At 27.7% G+C, this 23,720-nt stretch overlaps 1 protein-coding gene across 1 annotated transcript; it reads right to left on the minus strand.

Moving 5' to 3' along the window:
- Positions 1–10,311: 10,311 nt before the first annotated feature.
- Positions 10,312–23,250, minus strand: LOC136087828 (uncharacterized). The gene is made up of 2 exons (XM_065811404.1): positions 21,590–23,250; positions 10,312–10,510 (listed from the first exon to the last, which is right to left on the minus strand). Exons 1-2 carry the CDS (start codon positions 21,914–21,916, stop codon positions 10,481–10,483), a joined length of 357 nt encoding a protein of 118 aa, XP_065667476.1. The 5' UTR covers positions 21,917–23,250; the 3' UTR covers positions 10,312–10,480.
- Positions 23,251–23,720: the final 470 nt, after the last annotated feature.

Here is a 23,720-nt window from a genome sequence, read left to right on the forward strand (position 1 = left end):
AAAAAATAATAAAAAAATCAGGTATTGGCATCGATTGTAAAAAAAGCGTAATATCGTACTATGTTTCGTACTATGTTGGACCAACATTTGGCCAATGTAGTATCGGCTCAATATTTTGCTATAAATATCTGTTCTTACACGATCGTGTAAGAACAGATTTTTATAGCAAAATATATATACGTGCTAAAAATAAAATTAACCATCAGCGGTATATATATTTATTTTTATTGGTGTGTGTCGGGGGGGGGGGGCCAGAATACCCCTAAAATAGCATAAGTTATTGTGTTTTGCTAATATTGTTAATTATAAAAGACTTGTTTTTCAAATTTTGGTTAAATAAATGGATATTAAAGAAGATAATTTTCTTTTTTATATATATATATATATATATATATATATATATATATATATATATATATATATATATATATATCTTTATACTCCTACCACCTAACTTAAGGTGGTAGGAATATACCTACCACCTTGGTTTATAGTCTACCACCTAATTTAAGGTGGTAGACTACTAAAAAAATTCTGATTTTGGGGTAAAATGTCAAAGTTTAGATTTAGAGTTTTTTTCCAAACTTTATCCTTTTTCATCTGATATAACTATCTTGTATTGTTTAAGTACATAAAAATGCATTTTTCAAGATATATAAATAGTTGTTCATCTTAGCAACGCCTTAGCAACAGAACAAAATATCCTTATTTAAGACCTAAAATTTATGCTTAAACAAAAGAGTTCAGTGATAAACAAAAATCAAATGAAACTAATCAATGAATGAAATCAAACGAATTAATGTTTCTGGTGAACATTAAACAAGATTTTACTTAAAAAATCAAATAAAACTAATCAGTTTTTCTGGTGAACATTAAACAAGATTTTACTTAAAAAAATAATTTTTAATGTTTTTACAATTTTTGATTTTTTAATACTAGGGTAGAGGGTAGGGTAGACTAGGGTAATATGAGCACCTTGGTTATATGACCGTACTTAAGGATTTCTTAGATGTAAGCAGTGAAGTTGCTTTGTATTTTTTGAAAAGACTTTATGTTGTGATAACAGTTAGCGTAAATTTGTATTCAGTAATTAGCGGCTATCATCTAATTGAAACGCTGTTAAATTTTTTGCGTTGTTAAAAAAATTTCATCACGCATGAATAAATCTCTGGCGCGATAATTTGGTGCTAAAATAATGAAATTTTTTCATAAAGAAAAATATGTTAGCTAAAATTCCAATTCATTTTTGTTTAATAAAAATAATGCTTAGAAACATTTAGTTTTGACTTTATTTAAAGATGCCATTTTTGTGTAATATGAGCATGCTCAAATTACCTAGTGTTTTTCATTGAAAATACCTAGTTTGAAGACCTAAAATAGCAGTGGTTTTATTTGCTTTTTGAATAAAAACAAAACATAGTAAAAAATTTAATATTTTAACAATATTAAATATATTTTTGTAATTTAAATTCAAAAAATTTGAGTAAAAATTGAAAAAATAACGAACTTATTTTTCTTTCATTTTTTTTTTGTTTGTTTGTTGCGGAAAACAAGTAGTATTGTTTCAATGAAAAGTGGCTAAAATTTTGTTATGATTTGTAATGATAAGTTTTATTAATAACAAATCATTATATTCCAAAAATTAGTTCTAATTGTCAGGTTGGTATTTTTTTACTTAATTAATGTTTCTTTTTTGAGCTAATTTAAAGTGCTCATATTACCAAGTGGTCTCGGTTATATGAGCACTTTTGCTACTTTTTTAAAACCTCTGTGTTTTTAATAAAAATTTCGGATGCCCAAATATCTAAGTGGATCATGAGTAGGGATCAATTTATTCGCAAAGATTTTGGATCCAGCACAATTATTTTTTAAATTATTCCAATTTTCGCTTAAGCTCATATTACCCCCATGTACCCTAACTTTGAAACGTAATATCTTTGTATTTGCTTATGATTTTTGCCTGAAATTTTCAGGGTATACCCAGTATACTAAAAAGATTCGGTTAACAGATGGGATTTTAAAATTCCTGTTCAATATTTTTAAATAAAGAAATTAGTCCACATGTTAAGTCAAATTACTAAGTATTTCAGACATATTTTCAATAATTCGTAACAAAATTTAAAATAAGTCCTTAAATTAGAAATCCATCTGTCAACAAGAATAAAACATTATAATGCATCAATCTACAAAGAACCAAAAAAAAAGAACCAAAAACCAGAGAAAATTTGTATAGCGAAAGATATACGTCACAAAGTTATTCAATTTTAGGCATGTTTTAGGCAGTTTTTTTGCCATTATGGATGTAAAAAAAAGTCTTTAAAAAAAATTTATTTCAGAGATTTTTTTTTAAAATCTTCAGATAAAGTTTTTGGTTTTATTCCAGTTTTACATTTAAAAAAGTGCTAAAATATTTTTCTGCGTGATTTTTTAACCAAAGTTTTTTCGTCTGACATCCCAAAGTAGCCGTGGCGCAATGGTAGCTCACTTACCTCAGAATTAAAGGATCCGTGGTTCAAATCCCATCTCTAGGCAAGGTCGCGCCTCCTTCCAAATATCGGTTTGGAAAGAGGCGTGAACTTCCGATTAAATGCTCATCCGCGGTGCTCTGTGATAAGACCGTAAGAACTTTATAGGGGACCTATATAAAAAATTAAAAAACAAAAAAAGTTGCCTTTTTTATAGGGAGGCTGAATATGTTAGAATTTTAGAAGTGCGAACTGGCATAAGAGCAAAGCAGTTGCAAAGATTGACACAAGTGCAAATCCTATGCAAACATTGTCAAATACTTTTGGTGTACTTATGCCAGTTTACACAAAAATCAATTTATGCTTTCAACTTAAGACAGTTTGCACTTGCACCAGTTTATGTAACTGGTTCGCATTTATGCCAATTCGCATTTATGCCAATGTTTGCGTATTTTTTTTGTGCACTTATGGCAATTCGAACTTATGACAATTCGCCAGTGTTTGCAACTGCTTTGCACTTATGCCAGTTCACACTTAAGAAATTCGCAATTATTTAGTGGCCTCCTTTTTTTTACTAATGCACGTTCCAATATAAGTTTTAAAAGATAAGTTAAAATACAGCAAGCAAAACAAAAAAAAAATTTAATACTATAAGAAAGATCAGTTTAAAGTTAATTCTTCTTAGTTAAAAATTCAAACTCTTTTCAGGCTACTTGACATGAGTGAACCATCACCGGTGTCTAATAGCGCTGGTGTGTTCATATTGTGTCATTATATGTTACACATATGAAGATGTGGAAAAGAAAAGTCATGTTGCAAATAAAATTAGTTCTTAAATTAGACAGCAAAAATTAAATTAGTGTTAATTAGACAGCAAACTCTAATTAAATTAGCATATTTTTCAAGAAAGTTAAAAGAATTTAACAAAAACGTCGTATTTCGATCTTTATAAATTTAAGGGAACAAAAGAATAGAATTCATTTTCTATATAACATTTAAATATTCAAAGCATAAATCAAAATTTGATAAGATTAAAAATATTTTAAATATTATAAATAACATGTTTGACGTCTTTTTTTTTTAATTAAGGCTTGGGGCAAAAATACACTTGATTCCGATTCTAATTACAGGTTGCCTTATTATAATAGCTTAATATGGTTAGATAGCTTAATTGGTTAAGCTATCTTACCATAATAAGCTATTATAAGAGCATCAAACGAAATGTTGAAATCGGGACTGTTGCGCAAAACGAGTTCCGATTCGGCCACCAAGAATCTGAAAAAATTTCATAAGAAGAAAAAAAGTACATTTTCCAGAATAATCTGCAAAATGTATATATATATATATATATATATATATATATATATATATATATATATATATATATATATATATATATATATATATATATATATATATATATATATATATATACCGGTTTTTACATCCATTTAAAACAACCATGACATTCATTTAAAACATCGTCCCAATCAATTAAAACAATTGTGATTTTCAATTAAAACATTTGACGCATGCGCAATCTCAACATTCTCATGCGCAATTCTCAACAGGTTTTATTTATATATTTATTTATTTAAATTTATTTTTTATTAATATTATATTAGTTTATTTTAATTTCATGGAATTTATTTAAATTTAAATGAATGTCATGTTTGTTTTAAATGGATGCAAATCCATATTTTTTTACATATTTTTGTTCACATACTGTATTGGCAAAACAACCGTGAAACTTTAATTAATTAATTGAACGTCAGTTCAATTAAAGCATGCATGATGATAATTAAAACAACCGTGATATCCTATTAAAATATTTAGCGCATCTGGATATTAGATTTTCATTAAAACATGCAGCGAAATTCTGTTTGCCAAAATACGTGAAAATTTGCTTTGAGATTAGTCGTTGATCAAAGAAAAGTTCAATCTGAAACTTCATTGTCGCGAAAAACTCAATTTGAATCTTCATGTCGCGAAATTCCGTTTCCCAAAACATGCGAGATCTTGTTGTAAATCTAGTCGTTGATCAAGGAAAAACTCAATCTGAAGCTTCATCGTTAACAGGAGCTTAATCGAAACACAATACAATCAATTTTAAGAACATACGATCGAACGAATTCAACACGTCCTGGTTCTAGAGGTGGCGCTCGTCACGTTATTTATAATGAAGAGATTAGAAGAAGAATTGAAGAGCTTATAAACGATAACATGTGTAGTTGTTTATAAGCTCTTGTTTAATTTCAATTATAGTTGTCGTTGTACAACGACAGCTATAATTGAAATCAAACATGCTTTAAATGTAAATGTATCGATTAAAATTGTCTGGAGATTGGTGACCAATCTTGGATACACATATAAAATTACTCGACCAATTTAAGAAAGAAGAAACAATAATGATATGAAAAATCTTCGATTTGAATATGTTAGGTGGTATACTTCAGTCTCGCCTATTCATCGCTATCGAAATATTGTTTTTATTGATGAAAGTCCATTTAATTTACACATGTTTAATAAAAATATATATTAAAATAAAACCTTTTTTTTTGAATAATATAGAATGTTGAGATTGCGCATGCGTTTAATGTTTTAATTGAAAATCACGATTGTTTTAATTGATTGGCACGATCTTTAAATGAATGTCATGTTTGTTTTAAATGGATGTAAAAACCGGTATATATATTGTGACAGCGTTAATGCTGTCAGATTATTGATCCTAATATTCGTCATCCTTGCAGCAATAAAACAACTGTTCAAAGTCTATACGCCTTAATTAATTCAAAGAATCAAAATATTGCCAGCAGAGTTTGGTTTCTTGTACGCTAAAAATTGGATCTTTTTCATTCTGTTGTACGTACTACTCAACGCCGTTAATGCATGTACTGGAAAATACGCGAACTTTGCGTTTTTACAAAAAGGTTATGTTTCGCTGTATTTTTTTAGCCCGAATAATTATAAAAAAAAATTTTTTTTTTCTTCTAGCGCTTTAGTTTGTCTAAAATCAAACAAAGTTAAATTTTTTTTAAATTACTCAAGTTTAGATATAAAATTTTGTTTTATAGTTGATGAACCATATTTCGGTATAAAATAGTGCTGCTCTCAATGAAGATAAAACATTAAACTGAGAAAACAACTTTTTCAAACAAGTTTTAAGTTATATGTTTAATTTCTAACCAGTCATATGTCTGTAAACATATTGAAGGTCGAAAAAAATTAGTTATTTCAAGTTTAAATCTGTTTTTTCCATTTTATATGAAAGTTTTTATTAGTATGAGTGTGAAGAACACACAAATTGACATACTCAAGGCATACTTGTCAACTAATTCTGAAACTTGGAAATCTGATGATATGAGTTGTGAAGAAAAATGGGTCCTGATGATGAAACATTTTTGAGAAAAGAGCATTTCAGTAGCAAATTTTGCACTGGTGTTGGAATACATTTTCAGTCTTCCTGGAACTTCAGCTGCTGTGGAAAGGGTGTTTTCAATGATGAACAATATTTGGTCTCCTGAAAGAGGTTCTTTGCTAGTTTCTACTGTGAAAAATTTGCTTTTTTGTAAGTTAAATATTGATCTCAATTGCTCACAGTTCTATGAAAAGATAAAAAATGACCAGTTGTTCCTGAAAAAAGTACACTCTAGTGAAAAATATGACTGGTTTCAAAGCAAAGAAAAGAAATAATTCTTGTAGTCATTACAAAAATGTAAAATAAAGCTGGTTTTTAATGTTGTATTTTTTCTCATTTTCACTTTTAGTGTGACGAGCTTTTGTCCTGATTTAGACTTTCTGCTTATTTATATTTGTCCTGATTTGACAGGTTAAAAAAGACATGATGTCCTGATTTTTCCAAAATTTCATATGGTAGCCCAAGACATACGACTAGTTAGACTTTTAAAGTTAAACCTCTTAAGGTTTATTTAAAAGTCTAACCTCAAAATTCAAACATTACTGTGATGTGAGCCATCCCTATTTTAAAATGCCATAAAACTATTCAACTAAAATTCCGGCCTTTAAATTACCATAGATAAATATATATATTCTATTTAAATATATATATTTTTTATTTTTTTGTAGAAAATATATATACATAATTTCATACTCCATCGCAAAAGATATGTTAAGTTTTAAACAATATATATAGATATTGTTTAAACTTAACATATCTTTTAAAACTTAACATATCATAATGTTTATAAACAAATGGTGCAGACCGGAAAAAAAATATGTTTGTTATCACCGAGAACAAACAAGACAAAAAAAGTTTGAGAACTTGCATTAACGGCGTTGAGTAGTGTTATGGTAGATTAGGATAATATGAGCACCTTGGTAATATGAGCATATTTTAAGATTTCTTAGATGTTAGCAGTTAAGTTAAAGTTGCTTTGTATTTTTTGAATCGACTTTATGTGGTGATAACAGAAATCAGTACAATTAGCGTAAATTTATTTGCAGTAATCAGCGGCCATCATTTAATTAAAACGCTGTTAAATTTTTTGCGTCGTTTAAATATCATTACGCATGAATAAATCTCTGGCGCGAAATTTTAGTGCTAAAATAATGAAATAAATTTTTTCATAAAGAAAAATATGTTAGCTAAAAATCCAATCCATTATTGTTTGAAAAACAATGCATAAAAACATTTAGTTTTGACTTTATTAAAAGATGCTATTTTTGTGTACTATGCTCAAACTACCCAGTGTTTTTCATTAAAATTACCTAGTTTAAAGTCCTAAAATAGCAATGGCTTTAATTGTACTTTGAATAAAAACAAAATATAGTAAAAAATGTTAACATTTTAACAATACTTAATATTTTTCTGTGATTTAAATTCAAAATTTCTGAGTTTTTATCGCTCAATGGTTTGAATTAATAAAATTGAATAAATAACTAATTTTTTAATTTTGTTTTTGCGGAAAACATAGTAGTATTATTTCAACAAAAAGTAGTTCAAAATTTGATCTTTTAATGATAAGTTTTGTTAATAATGAATCATTATGTTCCGAAAATTAGTTCTAATTGTCAGGTTGGTATTTTTTTACTTAATTAGTGTTATTTTTTTGAGCTAAGTTAAAGTGCTTATATTACCAAGAGGTCTTGGTAATATGAGCACTTTTACTACTTTTTTAAAACCTCTGTGTTTTTAAGAAAAAATGTCGGGTGCCCAAATATTTATGTGGATCATGAGTAGGGATCCCTAAAAATTGTTTTTTTGCAAAAATTTCGGATCCAGCATAATTATATTTGAAAATATTCCAATTTTCGCTAAGGTGCTCATATTACCCTAATCTACCTTAATAGAGGACTTGGATCTCTAAAGATTGTTATAAATAAGTTTGACCTATTAGCATTAAATTCAAAACTAAGAAACCAGAAGTACACCGGATTCAACAAAGTGATCATACTTTGTTAAAAATGTAGAAGAGAATCATCACAATCTGTGATTTTCCAAGTTTATTTTGACCTCTGACTTCAAACTCATCAACATTATCCTTGGATTATCCATAAGTACCTAATTTCCTTATCTTGAACTTGATTTGCAATGTAAACTTTATATATGCAATACCTATGAGTTTTATTTATTATTAACTTAGGTTCACGGTGGAAAATACTCGTATCGCTATTGTGATGTATGAGAAGGAGTTCAAAAGACTTTCAGATCACAAGCAGATAAATTTGGAAAATACCAATTTGATAACAAACCTCGTATACAGATGCAATATAACAAAAATATTACTAATCTATGCCTACTAAATATGAGTTTGGCTGATGATATTATCAACATAGTTCCACCACCTGAATACCATATTTATGTATTTTTAATACTATGTTAGTAAAACTAATAAAAATTTGAATGAATTTCTTGTAAAGAAAACTGTTACCAGGCATTAGGTTTCAGCAATTTTTGGTTAGGGTTCCCATATCCCCGTATTATCCCGGAGAGCTTCGGATTTTAAGGTAAGAAATAAGACTCCGGGGGATTTCAGAATAAGCATGAAATCTTCTTGAAAGATCTCTTTCTTATGTTAATCTTATTTATCTTATGCATCTGACAAAGATAAATAGATCAAAGGTTACGCAAGTTACGAACCTTTGACCTATTAGTAGTCCGAATACCAAGAGTTAAAAGCTTTCAGTTAGATAAAACTAAACAGTATTTAGGACCAGGATAAAGACTCAACTTTATTTGTAAATGAAATATTTTAAGTTAATGAATCATGGTGTTATGACTAACTTTTAACTGTGAAGAAAAACATAAAAAAAGAAATAAATTAACAGCAGAGCCTGTTAAAAGTATTTTATGTATAGATTATAATTTCAAATCATAATCCTGTCATGAGTTCCATATGTATCAAACAAAGACTTTTTGAAAAAGATAAACTTCAACAAAAAGTAAAGTGGGTATCATTCATCTTCCCCTGTTGCTCTTGCTCTGTTCCCACAAATGATTGGTCAATGACAGTGATACTGATAATTGGTACAAATGATTAGTAAGATACAAGTAAATAATTAGGACTAATTATTTAATGGACAATTAATGTATGGATTGCAATCATACAGATTTTATATTTTGTAAGTCTTTTAAAACGGAATACTTAGATATAAAACAACTTATTCTGTATTTAAAATATACCATTTTAAAATATTTAATTCATCAAAACTCAATAGTTCATAAAATTCTTTTTCAATAAGAATATGCGGACTAAACAAGTAATGGGGACTCTCTTTGCATTTACCTTGATTTGTAAAATCTCCTCTTTTCCATTGAATATCATATAGCAACCCTATTTTTGGTATTAAGTTGCTTCAAGCTGGAGTAGATAGTTTGTTAAAAATAAGAGTTAACTCAAAAATAAAAAAATAAAAAAGTTACTAGTTGCTATCTTATTTGAAAAATAAGTTTGAAAAATCAACATAAAATAAAACGCTTTAAAGACGCCATTTTTTTAAAGACGCCATTTTTTTAAAGACGCCATTTTTTTAAAGACGCCATTTTTTTAAAGACGCCATTTTTTTTGTAGAATTACATAGAAAAGCGTCATTAAAAAGAAGTAAACGTAACAAAACCAAAACTTTCCAGCGGTTTATTTATTTTTTTCTGCATTAATTTTTAAAGCTAAAAAAGTTAAATTTTTTATCTTAACTTAAACACCAAAATACCTGAAAATTTTTTTTGATAACTGTCTATCTAAACCTAAGCAAATTGCAACCATGTTTTTTTAAAATTTTTTATCTATATAGTTTCATCTAATTATATGGCTTTTATGTAAAACTACCCATTTTTACAGGACCCAAACATTATGTAACAGGACAAACATTATCTAACAGGACACAAACATTATATAACAAATTACAATAAAACAAAATTATGGTCTAATTAAGGTATTCTCGCTTGAGGCAATTAATTTTTCTAAAAAAAAGTTGAAAATCGCTGGAGCCAACCAGGTATGGCCATAATGTTGGTGGTTTTGATGGGCCTAACTGTGTCAAAGTTTTAAGATATTTGGACGAGAAGATTCTTCTATTGAAATTGAATCCCTAAGAATTGTTTTTTAAAATTTTAATATTTTTTTGTAAGAAAATTATAATATTTAAAGCGCTTGTTATTTTTTAATAATAGATGTTATATTTATATTTTTTTACCAATTTTACGTTTGTTTATTTTATATTGTTAAAGGAAGTGCTTATTTTTAAATAAAACTTTATATTTACGGAATTTATCAAGGGGCTTGGTGATAAGACATATTTGTCTTCTTCTCGCCCCGTGAAATTGCTCTAAAAATGCTTTAATATTGTTATTCACATTTTTTTCGATTTAAACTACTTTTCAATAAAATAATAAAAAAATATCAAACTTTATTTATTGAAGCTTACAAAAACTAAAAGAGCGTTATTGGTTGAACTAAAACTGGATTCAAAGTCGGTTAAACTAGTTTTAATTTAAACTAATTTTGGTTTTTAGAAAATACAAAACTCGTCTGCTGTGACTTTAAAAATGTTCGAAACTAGTAGTGCAGGTGAGAACTATCTTCGTTCTAAAAGAAAAATAGTAAAACAGCAGTTATTGTTGTTAATTAGAAAATTTATCACTGAAGACAATACAAGTTATGTCTTAAAATAAAGGTACAAATATATTTTATTTTTTTCTTAGTAACACGAAAAACCGTTTTATATATACAGAATTGATAATTTAAAGTTGTAGATAAAATTGCGTTAAAAAGCTATAAAGTGTTCAAATTAAAAAATTTTGTTTCATATATTTAGTACGCTCTACATAGCAACTGGATACATACAGGATGTACACAGGAGAGTTACGAAAAGCTAAACAAAATCCTCCACATTTATAATACAGCTGGTCTATGCAATTTTAGTATTGTACACTTAAAACAATGTTTTTTTATGAATATATTTCAAAATAAGTTTCTTATCATATTCTTCAACTATCAGTTATATTTTTTGTATTGCAATTACTTGCTGTACTGTAAGACTTTTCAAGGAGTTCTATATAGATGCATATCTACATATGAAAACAGCAAAGTGCTATAAATTAGTTATTGAAAAAAAACAGTTTGTTGAGAGAAAAAACACTTCTATTTTAATTTCTTTAAAATACGATAAAACAATAACATTTTGACAAAATTCATAAAAATACACTTCACATAGTCCAGAATAAAAAAACTCGTCACATGGTCCGTAAAAGATTTGATTTGTTTATAGATAAAATTTTGAAATTAAAAAATAATCCCAAAATCCATTTTTAAAAAGGCAGGTTCTAGCGAGCGATTTTTTGAATCTCTCAATCGTTTAAACCCTTATAAATAATATCATATACCAACTTCCAGACACTTTACAAACTTCAAACATTTATATGTTTGTACTTATCTCAAATATGTATGCTTTGCAAAATATTGCGAAGATTAGAGCCTGGGAACAAAAAAGCCCTAAGGTTTTAGCCACAACTGCCCTAAACGTAAGAGCAACAGGTTGATAAAGTATTTTTATTCATATTAATATATTTATCAATTAATTTTATATATCATACAATAAAATTTTAACATTGAAAAACTATAACTATATAAAGTTTGAACCCTCCTCCATTTTTGAGGGGGTTCAAACTTTTTTTTTCCTCCATTTTTGAGGGGGTTAAAAATCTTATAAAATTTTTAAATTTTGAACGATAAGAAATTATTGTATGAAATTTAAAACTTATCAATGAATATAAACTTTGTTGAAAACAATAAAAAAATTTATATTTTGTCAACTTGTTGCTCTCACGTTTGGGGCACTTGCGGTCAAGTTTTTGGATTTTGTTTGTTCCCAGGTGCAATTTTTTGCAAAATATCCTTATTTGGTACAAGTAGGGTAGAGCGGGGCTAGTTGAGCATTGGGGCAAGTTTGGCAATTAAAATATCTTAAAAACTACGCATCACATGACAAAACATCTAATAGATGAAAGTTAGGGAATTAGAATGTTAGCACAATGCGCAAAAAAATATTGTTGGAGAGCAGTTGAGTAAGATACACGGGCACTTTTTCTATTTTTGACTTAAAAAATAAAAAAGTTATTTTTGTTTAGAAGCTTATAAATCATCACGTGATGTAAATTTTGAAATGATTTAAGTGTTGATATTTTAAATTATATTTTTAAAGTTAATAATTTTTAAATTGGGCTTCAAAGTTCAATATGATTGTATAAAATAATATTTTTATAATTTATGACGCTTTTGTATTATTTAATTTTTTTCTTCTCATATTTACGTCATTAAAGTGTATAAAATAAAAAGTTTATAAATTATGCACACGCTTATTGTTGATGAAAGTTTTATTGATGATTCATCCAAGTTTCGTACCATGCATATTCATTCATTTGTTGATTGCTCAACTTCCCCTACACTATTGCTAAATTTACCCCGCTAAGCAGCTCCGCAATCTTTAGACAATACCTTTTTAAAAAAGCTAATAAGTATACTTTTTTCTTAACAAATTTTTAGCAGGTTAAATTATCTTTCAAATAGAGAAAAAATTATGTAAATTCGACGCACCTGATTATGAGATCTTTTAGATTCGGTAAAAGTTGCTCAACTAGCCTTGCTCTACACTACATAGATATAAATGTTTGGAGTTTGTTCCATATCTGGAAGTTCTCAAACATCAAGAAGTGCTGTATCCTCCTCTGAAGAGTATCAACAATCTTTATATAATGCCACCTTGCTATGAATATCCCTTTGACAACAAAATGCCCTTCAAATTTTCAAAGAAGAAAAAAATTGGTATAGGAAAACCTGTGTTTTCAATATTTGTAGAAATTAATTTCCTTTATTTTTATTGCAAGCCTTGTCTTTTTTTAAATATTTATAAGTTTTTGTTGTCATATTTACAATAATTATGTTTGCATATTTTCATACAATACTAATGCACGATACGTTTTTTAAATACAATGTTTTAAATACAATGTTTATATTTGTGTTAATGTTAATTTTTTATGTCATTTTTACAATATTTACATTTGTGCGTTGTTTTTACATTTTAAACTAATGTATGCTAATGTATAACTAATGTATGCTGATGTGTAACTAATGTATAACTTTAGATAAAGTTTTCAATAATGAACTTTGCAATTTTTATGAGAACTTTGACAATATAAAAACTTATATTTCCTGTGTGTAGGATTGTCTAAAAAGATATTCAATTAATCAATTTGAAATATTGTATCAAAATTTATATGGAAGTTTTTCGAGCAACTGTTACTACAATTAATTCTAATTCAGTTTCAGATAATTTACATTCAACAACTTCCCATTCTACAACTCTACATTCAGGACTTATACAATTCTATTCTCTACAGTTCTATACTCTAAATTTCTACAAATCTACATTCTACATTTTTACATGCCACCATTCCACATTACAACGTTGTAAATTCTATATCTCTACATTTTACATTTATATTTAATTGCACACCATTCCTCAGCTTAAGATTCAATAATACAGTTATTCTATAGCTCTATACTCTACAATTCTGCAGAATAAACTCTTCGGCTAACTATTCATTTAATCATTCACTTATCAATTACGTAATCATTTACCGTTTACTTTGTCACTTATCACTGGTCATAAATGAAAAATATTAACTTAATCGTATGAAAATGTTTAACAGGATTTTTATAGTCTAAGTTTAATTTTAATTGTAACAGTCCTATAGCTATATTGTGATAAAATATAGATCTCATAAGTAAATGCCAGGACCGACGACAAGGTTTTCGAAGTGGAGTGGCACAATCGTCAACTTAAAAAAAAAAATTTTGTAACTATTTTATTCTAAAGGAAAGGACCACGATAAGAAACACAAAATTGGTCATTTTCAGTTTGGCAAAATGGCTCTTGGATGTTTTTACCAACACAAAGATCATGTTTGTTTTTGAGTTTCAAATTATATAGATTTATAAACACGTTAGATGATATACTTTCTTTACATTTAAACATAAAACATAAAATATTCAAAACATTTAGTTCTCTGATATTCAAAACTTTTCATTTCTTTAAGAAGACGTTGAGCTTAAGAAACGATTTGTAAAATTAATTCTGCGAGTGAGTGTTTCTGATGTCAATAGAGAGATTTAAGTTTGGCTTCGTGAGCGCTTCCCCATATTATATTTGCATAATTTATATGGCATTGAATAAATGAATGATATAGTTGTGAATTGGTATTTATTTAATAAATGTCTAACTTTATATAGATTTCAAATGCAATTTTCATAAAAATATTATAATTTGTTGTTTCCAAAATAAGCTTTTATGTAACATGATACCTAAAACTTTTTTTCTGTAAGGATTGCATTGTCAAATAATAATAGGCCTGGCAAGATATTTTGAATTTTTTTTTCAAATTTTATTGTTACCTTTCTGCGCATGTTTAATTTGTGGTCAGCTTATGCAGGAAAAAAAGAAGAGGAAATGATCTTAAAAATCCGTTTTTACGGTCGTTTTTACTATGCCAATATTAATTGGACAAAAGTATTAACATCTAAAATATTTGACAGATTACTCCTATAATTACCACACTGATTACTTTTTGTACTGCAAATGTAGTGGCACTATGGATTTTTTATTTGGTTGATAGTGTCACCTGAAATGCCTGGCAACTGTTCATTTTGCATAGTACTTGCTTAAGTGACTTTCTTAAAACACCAAAGTTATTTGACTTCTAGACTTACTTGACTGGTATGAATGTTCTGATTGAAAATTATTTTAAGCGTTTAAAAATTAAACGCATAACCACTTACTATTTCTAAAATTATAATTGCTAAAAAAACCACAACGGAAACATTCGGAAAACGCGGAATACCACTTAAGTTAAGGTTTTCAAGAAATTGCCATCAGTCAGTTATTAGTTTAATCAATCAAGATATTTCCGTAAAAATTGTGGTCTGCAAGACAGGGGTGTGGAGTCGTAAAAAAAAAGTACCGACTCCGACTCCAATTGTTGAACTTTTCGGAGTACGACTCCGACTCCAAAGCAAAATTTTTGAAAATTTCTTTGAATTCTTTCAAAAATATTACACGATAATTTAAGAAATTTTTTTTTGCCAAGTAAATGAAAAATTTTTGAAGATTAAATATTTGGTACATGCACGTGCAATACCAAGAATTTTTACTATTGGAGTCGGAGTCGTGATTTTGTTTAGCGACTCCAACTCCACTAAAAAAAGGCCGCGACTCCGACTCCACGACTCTGACTCCGACTCCACCACCCTACTGCAAGATAAGCGATTAGATTGTTTAAACGATAAACATCAAAGATCTTACTGTGGGTTAAAAGCAATCTTTTAAAATTAGTTTAAAACGTAATATACTTATCAAAATTTAATATATTATAATTTAATATAATATAATTTCGGTATCTTATGGAATCTTAACTTTAACTTTATTTACCAGACCTCCAAAATGTTCTGAAACACTATTTTTAAGTGAGGGCTTAGCTCAGTGCTGCAATCATTTAACTATTGCAAAGACATTTAAGCAACAGAATATTCCTCAAAGAAATAGAATAGCATATAGTTTTTTTGTTTACTTTTATTTATTAAATTAAGAACACATTATAACTTTGAGTAAAAAAATCATGTTTTATAGGAAATTTATTCGTTTAAACATTTTATAAAAGTTGTTTTGATTTATAATCATGTTTTTTTTTCTGAAAAAAAAAATACAGATCCAAATCGTGTCAGTTGAATTGAATGTAATTGAATCTGTTTTTGATATTATCGAATTTTCATTATTTCATATTTTTATCTTTCATTGAAATCAAGTCATAATCCATTTTAATTAAAAATTGCTAAAAATATATCTATTTTTAAATCTAGTGATGAGACAAATATTTAAAATTACCTATTTCAGTCTTGACCTGCTTTTTAAAATTAAGTGAAAGCATTTGTGTACGTGTTGTGTAGCAAAGCATGTACATGAAGTAGCAAAGCATGTACATATTGTTGCTTTTATTGATTTTTCCAAAACTCAGTAAACCGTGAAGTACTAAAAAACTAAAACATGATAAAGTTTAAAACCAAAACTTACTGTTAATTAAAGGATACTTGACTAACACAAACCAATTTATGATTAAAGAATCAAAAGATTCAAACAGAAACTTTTGACCCTAAAATTCAATTTTAAGATCATGGTTGTTTTTAATTTTATATAAACGACTTATATTTAGCATTATAAATATTAAATACTTTCTTATTAACTGATGAATATGGGGTCATCCTTAAATTACGTCACGCTAATTTTTGCTTTTTAATAGAAGTAGAAGGTTGTTGGCTCTTTTGCACGGAGATTTTTATAGTAATATTGCGCTTTATGTTGAATGAAAACTCCGTGCAAGAAAGAAAATAAGTTGAATGAAATCTCCTAATATTATTAAAAAGTTAGATTTAGCGTGACGTACTTTAATTAATACTGGTATTTTGGTATTATAAAACTATTGTATCGGAATATCGGTTCTTAAAAATAAAATTAATTATATAAAAAAAAAAAAAAAGTAAATAAATTTACAAATCACAAACGATTATTAATTTCTCAGAACTTACTCATTCACCGATCAACTTCACTAAACTTAAAGTGAAAAATTTTGTTGGCTCGTTCCTTAACAACAGCGCTTTGAATACAAAGTTTTTTCCGATTTATTATACCCAACAATGAATTGAGAGTAATCGCATTAGATACGCGTAAAAAATTAAATCTCACGGTCTCACGGACGTCCAGACCCCCCCCCCCCCCTAAACGACGCATGCCCACATGGTATGATTCGTTCTTTTAACGCACTAATAAGATTTTTGCTCAGCGACTTAATTTCACTCAGCTTGTTAAAAATGAATTTACTTATTGTATCCGCAGAAATTAAGTTAGCATCTTTGTAAAAAAATTAGTCAACGGCTATTTTTTTTTTCTACGGCATTTTATACGACAAAAGTGCTGGATAGTAACAAAACCTGTTTTAAAATCGATATCTGCAAAATAGATACTTTAAACCACTATATGATTTTTAAATGCATGATTTTAATTTGTGAAAATGTTCAAGCATTCAATTCTTTACCAAATTTGAGATTTACATAATTCTGCAGTACCTTATTTTTACAGAATAAAAGAACGTTCAAGTTACTGCTTTAAAATATTAGCACATTTTAAAGATATTTCATCTGGAAATTCTTTTTTCAATTGGAATCGCTTTATTATAAATTTTATAGAATTAGTTCAGGAATAAATTATAAGCAATATTTATTTCGTGTAATTGAAATATAAGATTTGTAATCAACGATATCATTTAATAAAACTTGCAATTGGCAAATGGAGCTTTTATTAATTTGTCCATATTATTATCAATATTATTAAGAGTTACGCTATCAGTAGTTAAGGATATTGGGAAGCAATCAGTTGAGTTTCGATTCCAATTTAAAAGAATTACAGAGAGTAGTAACAGCTATTATAAAGCATATAATAGCTATTATAAAACAATTAAATGTGGTTTCTTTACACACCCTACAAAAATACGCTACGGAGCAAGCCCAGATACTCTTGCTGCTGGTGGCTTCCTTTTAGAGGTTAAAACAAGGGCAGAGAACTGTGATGGACCCCATCAATCACTAGTTCAATTTCCACATTGTTATATACAATGCCAATTGTAAATGCTTTGCGCTGATGCTGAATTTTGTATTTTATTATCTTATCATCCAGACTCTGAGAGTGGGATATTTTTTTTAATTAAAATAAATAATCTACTAATTAATATATTATTAGACATTTGTGACAATATTTTATCAGATTCAAAATGTTTAGAATGGAGCTATTATGAAAACAAAGAATTTTGCTTGCTCGGAGAAAAATTGCTCGCCAAAGAACTAAACTTTAAAAACCTGAAACCGGTTCGAAATATTGTCAAGAAATACACAAAATCAATTGTTTTATTAAACTTTGAAGAAGATATTGACTTTACAATTCAAACATAATATATTTTTACTTATAACTATATTTCTTTTTTTTGAAATATTTTTTATCAATTATATAATTTATTCTTTGGTCCTATAGGAGTTAATGTTATATTTGTAATATGGCACAACATTTGTCAAGTTGATCCTAGTAAATCAATTTGATTTAAAGGCCAGTTGTTTAAGATTTTCCAATTACGTACTCTCCCAATATAACGTTCAACATGAATACAGGTGGAAGCAATATTTAAGTTTTTTTGTATTTCACATTTTGAAAATTGGTGCCCTTTTTTTTGTTTTGGTCGATTTACATATATACCTTTGGAAGAGCTTAGTTTTGTTATTGCAAATCCTTTACCGGACATCACTTTATGATCTTCTCATATAAGTGATGTCCGGTAAAGGATATATATACAGAGAAGTCAGATATATAGTATAAGATATACTATATATCTGACTTCTCTGTAATTTCAGAGTCTGAAATAGAGCCTGGATAAATGTCACTGAAAAAATGGCCCATTCCATGAGGGGCTAATCCAATAAGGGCTTTCCCTGTATGAGTGTTTTTGTAGTGAGAAAACATTAAACTACTCAAATCAAGATTAGAAGCATGTTGAAATTTGAATTCAGTGGCATCTATAACAATATCAGTTAATCCATTGCCAGTTTTTATAAATATATCTGGCATTTTCTTTAGAAGAAAACTACCATCAACTTTTAAATCTATTTCGTTAAATATTACCCAACCAGGGAAAATTCTATGTACAGTTGTATAAGACTTTTCAAGCAAAAATGACATAAATTTTAAATCTAGTCCATGACGACACACAGTCAGAACACTAAAGAACTGTGTTTCATTATTAACAGTTTTTTCACCGGTATTTGGACAATCTGGGTATGGTTTAAGATGTAAATAAGGTTGAACTCATTCAAAAAAATTTTCCTTTGATACCCCATATAAATATTGAAATGTTCGTTCCTTAGATTTAACATTTTCATAGGTGAATTGTTTTGTTTTGCGATTAACTATGCTACCAGAGAGATGCATAACTTCAACTTCTAACTCTGGAATTTTTACACTTTGCTCAAGTATTTTATTTTCAAATTTGGTTTTTGAAATTATCTTTTTGTTTGATAAGAGTTTGCAATAATTCGATTGTTTTTAAGGATTTTTCAAGTTGTTTTTTCAACTCAGTTTTTGAACATTCTCTAGTTTTTTAATAGTTTGTTTAGTACGAACTACCATGGTTCGTCTATTTTCAAAACTGTTTATATTTTGGAATATTGATAAAGCAGCTTTATATCTTCTTGCAGCATTTTTAAATACTAACAATTTGTTTGCTTTATTTGTTGTCGAAGTTGCGTTAATATTTTTTTTGAATTTATAACTCTATTTTTAAGCTTTTCCAACTAATCTTGAGAAACAATAATATCTGGTAAATGGTCGGTGTTATCTCTAGTGTTCCTACTCCAATGGGGAGAACATATATGTCCTTTTTATATGATTTCCCTCATTATTTTTAGATCTAAAGTTGTTGAAACACAAGTACGAGCTGCAATACCACTTCATAATTTAGAAAATAATAAGGCTAAAAAAAACAACGATTTCAATACATAAACAAATATTGCGCTTTAAAAAAATGTCAAATCAAGTTAATATTAGTTACCAGATCTGACGCGGTTTGAAAAAGGTTCATGTGCATATGAACCAAATGAAATAGCAAAAGAATTTAATAAATACTTTACTGATATCGGAAGTAGGCTGGCTGATAGGATTCCTTCTACAAATATTTCCTTTAATGATTTTTTGACAACTTCAAATAATTTACTCTCTCCATGACTTATTACTACATTTATCAATTGAAGAGTTTGAAAGAGCCTTCAAATCTCTAAAAAGAAACAAAGCGATCGGTGCGGATGGAATAAACGGGAACATAATTATAGATTGCTATAAAAGTTTGAAATATATTCTATTTGAAGTTTTCAAAACAACTATACAACAAGGGGTTTTCCCTGATCTATTAAAAATTGCCAAAGTTATTCCGATTTATAAAGACGGAGAAAAATCAAACATTAATAATTATCGCCCTATTTCTATCCTTCCTATGTTTTCAAAAATATTAGAAAAAATCATCCTCGAAAAGACATACAACTACCTGATTTCAAATAATTTACTATATAAAAATCAAGTTGGCTTTAGAAAGAATAGTTCAACTGAACAAGCTATTATTCAGTTTACACGCGAAGTCTCAAATTTGTTTGCTGAACCACAATATACACTTGGTGTTTTTGTCGATTTATCAAAGGCTTTTGATATAGTCAATCGTGATATCTTACTTAAAAAACTTGAGTTCTACGGAATAACTGGTGAATTGATCAAATGATATGAAAGCTACTTGTCAAATAGAAAGCAGTTCGTCTACCACGGAGAAGAATTGCTTCCTATTGATCTTCAAAATAAAACATTAATTGAAATAACATGCGAAGTTCCACAGGGTTCTACCCTTGGTCCACTTCTCTTTTTAGTATACATCAACAATCTAAGTAAGGCCTCGAACCTTATGAGCATCATGTTTGCAGTCGATACCAATTTATTTTTTATCAAACAAAGACATTAACAAACTTTTTTTTAAGTATGAATAAAGAACTTATAAAAATTTCTACTTGGTTTAAATCCAAAAAACTAACCTTAAATATTGACAAAACAAAGGGGATCCTTTTCCACTCCTCATCAAAAAAACGTTTTTTGCCTAATAATTTACCTAAACTTTATATTGATGAAGTAGAAATAAAAAAAGATTCCGCTTTAAAATTCCAAGGTATTTACTTGACGAAAATATGACATGGAAAACTCATATTGATTATATACCAAAAAAAGTTGCAAAAAGTATTGGAATCCTCTATAAGGCCAGAAATTATTCAAATAAAAATAATTTAAAACAACTATACTAATCATTTATTCATAGCTATATTAACTATGCAAATATTGCCTGGGGAAGTACAGGTAAAAGTAAGTTGCCATTCTTTACCGCCATCAGTAACATGCAATGCGAGTAATATATTTTTTAAATCGTTTTTCATGCACAAAAACTTTATTCAATTTTTTATGAATGTTTTTAACGTTTATGAACTTAACTTGTATAATATTTTATGTTTTACGTTTTGTGGTATAAACAACCCTTTATTAAATGTTTTTAAAGATCTATTTACCTTTAAAGTAAAGAATAAATATAGTTTGTGAAATAATAACTATTTAAAAGAACCCTTTTGTCAAACAAAGTTTAATCAATTTTGTATAGGTTATCGAGCACCTTATCTCTGGAATTAAATTGTCCAGCCTAATTTAGATTCATCTATCTCTTTTTCTGTTTTTAAAAACATGTTAAAGAGTATTATTTTTTCAACGGATAATATATTGAAATAATTTTGAGACATTATTTTAACTATTTATTATTTCAAATGTTTTGGATTTTTATTTTGTTATAAACTGTATTATTTTATATTATATTTATATTGTAATTTTTTTATGGTTCTGGCGACAAGATCGATATTATCTACTTCCAGATTCCAAGTTTATATGTTTATATTACAAGTAAATCACGACATGTAAAAAAAAAAATATAAACAATTATTTACCGGTTGATCTGGCATTATAACAGCGCCGGTTGGATTTCTTATCTTTTTTCTTTTGTTACGGTTAATTGATGAAGCAGCACCTTTTTTTGAATTTTTTAATGACGTAGATGATGTTTCTTCTACATGTCCTTCATTTTTATTTAAATCTTTGCTGGTTCTATCTTTTATAGTTGGTTCATTTTGTGTATGATAACTTGGTGAAATTGCTGCTGATGTATTTTGGTTTACACTTGCACTATTTGAAGAAGTTCTTCGAGTAGTAGGGCTTGCTGTTGAGACATCTTTCTTAAACTTTGAATTAAACCGATCAGACTCTTTACTAGCCATGTGTTTAATGTTTAAAGTTTTGTACGCAAATAATAATGGTTATTTTCTGAAGAACAGCACAGCCAAAAATGCGGACTTAAAAACAATTTTGATAAAATGGCCCAAAAAATCTAACAAAAACTAATGGCTGAATCTTTTTTCACTATTTTTAACTACAGCAATAAATAGTAGAATATTTATACGTTATGAGTAATATACTTTTATAACAGAAAAAAAAAATTTAATTTAAATATTCTTTTACTTTTTACACAAAACCTAAAAACAAACACAAAAAAACAAAAATCAAAAAATAAAATTTCGAAGATCGTGCGTCTTTGATCGACATTTATATGTATCCATTTGAGTGACATTTATGTTTCCGTTTGTGAGTGACTTTTGTGTCTGCCTGTGAGTAACATTTATGTGCGCATGTCTGTGAGTAAAATCTATGTGTGTCTGTCTGTGAGTGATATTTATGTGTGTATGTCTAGGAGTGATATTAATGTGTATCTCTCTGTAAGTGTCTAAACTTACATATGACTTTGGCTGTGAGTGTTTGAGCAATGAATTTGTCTTTGCCTTTAGATTATTCGATTTGTTTATTAAAAACATCAGCAACACGATTATATGTTAAGATCATATGTAAAAAAATATTATATATACAAAGTTTCAGATTATATAAACATTACTAAAACTTTAATATATACGTATATAATCACTTAAAATCGTATAAAAAGATATTCAAAATAATTATTGTATAATTTATTTAGATATATTATACTTTATCCGATTTGATTTTAAAGAGCATATTTGAAAACAAAAAACAGTCATAGTAATGAAAACAATTTATTCACTTTGAATAATAACATAGATCATATTTCAGACGTATAATTCCCTCACTTATAAAAAATTTAGTAATGACAGTTAATTGATAAGTAATGTCTTAATTAGTTTTTTGCATATTGCTGCAAACGAACGCATTTGCAGCGATTCGTTTGCATTTTAATGTAGGCATGTTTTAATATATGCAAATCGTTAAAATTAAAAAATTTCAAATAGTTAAGATTAAATTGTCCCTTAAGGTAAATGTTGAAATACATAATTCTGAATTTTAAGAGGGTACAGAAAAAAACATGCGAATCTTAAGTTTTTGTCGACATTTTCGATATAAGTTTTTTTTTCTCTTTCTATCTATTTAGTATAAGTTTTTATTCTATTTACTATGTATAGTAAACCTTATACCTTTTTTGCTCTCACTGAAAAAAACACTGAACGAAAAAAACGACTAAAAATCTTTTAAAAATATAATAAAAAACTAAAATAAAAAACCTCTAATCTGTATGAGTTTACAAACACAAACTGAAATTAAGCTGCTTAACTTGAAAATTACGTTTAAAAAAATTTCTCTGGGCTTATGATATGTTTTATTTGCATCATAATTTAATTTCACGCTAATTTAATAACGAATTAATCTATTTCATAGCCAATATATACCAGGATTAATGCGCACGTATTATAGGCTTCAACCTACACAACAAAGAATTTAACGGTACCGACAAGAATATATATATATATTCTTGTTTATATGTTTCATTTTTGTGAATTTGTTGTATATTTAATATGTTTGTTAATTGTGTCGTTTTACACGTGATAATAACGTGATAATATTTTTTGTGGTTATTGATTAAAAAATTAAAAGTTTCTGCACAATATTAATACAAATATAAATTAAATACTAACGAAATATTTTTTTGTTAAGAAAAGTAAATACTTTTGGCTCTACTTTAAGTGATTTTAGAATACGAATATAAGTAGCGAGTGGGTT

This window comes from Hydra vulgaris, chromosome 12, assembly GCF_038396675.1.
Source record: "Hydra vulgaris chromosome 12, alternate assembly HydraT2T_AEP".
Taxonomy (NCBI): Eukaryota; Metazoa; Cnidaria; class Hydrozoa; order Anthoathecata; family Hydridae; genus Hydra; species Hydra vulgaris.

What these genes read in the sequence shown, in the direction of transcription:
- LOC136087828 (XM_065811404.1), bottom strand. Translation starts at nt 21,916, where the DNA reads ATGGCTAGTAAAGAGTCTGATCGGTTTAATTCAAAGTTTAAGAAAGAT. An exon ending in TTATAATGCCAGATCAACCG is followed by an intron (nt 10,511 to 21,589) that starts GTAAATAATTGT and finishes TTTTTCTTTTAG; the next exon opens with AACGAAGATAGTTCTCACCT.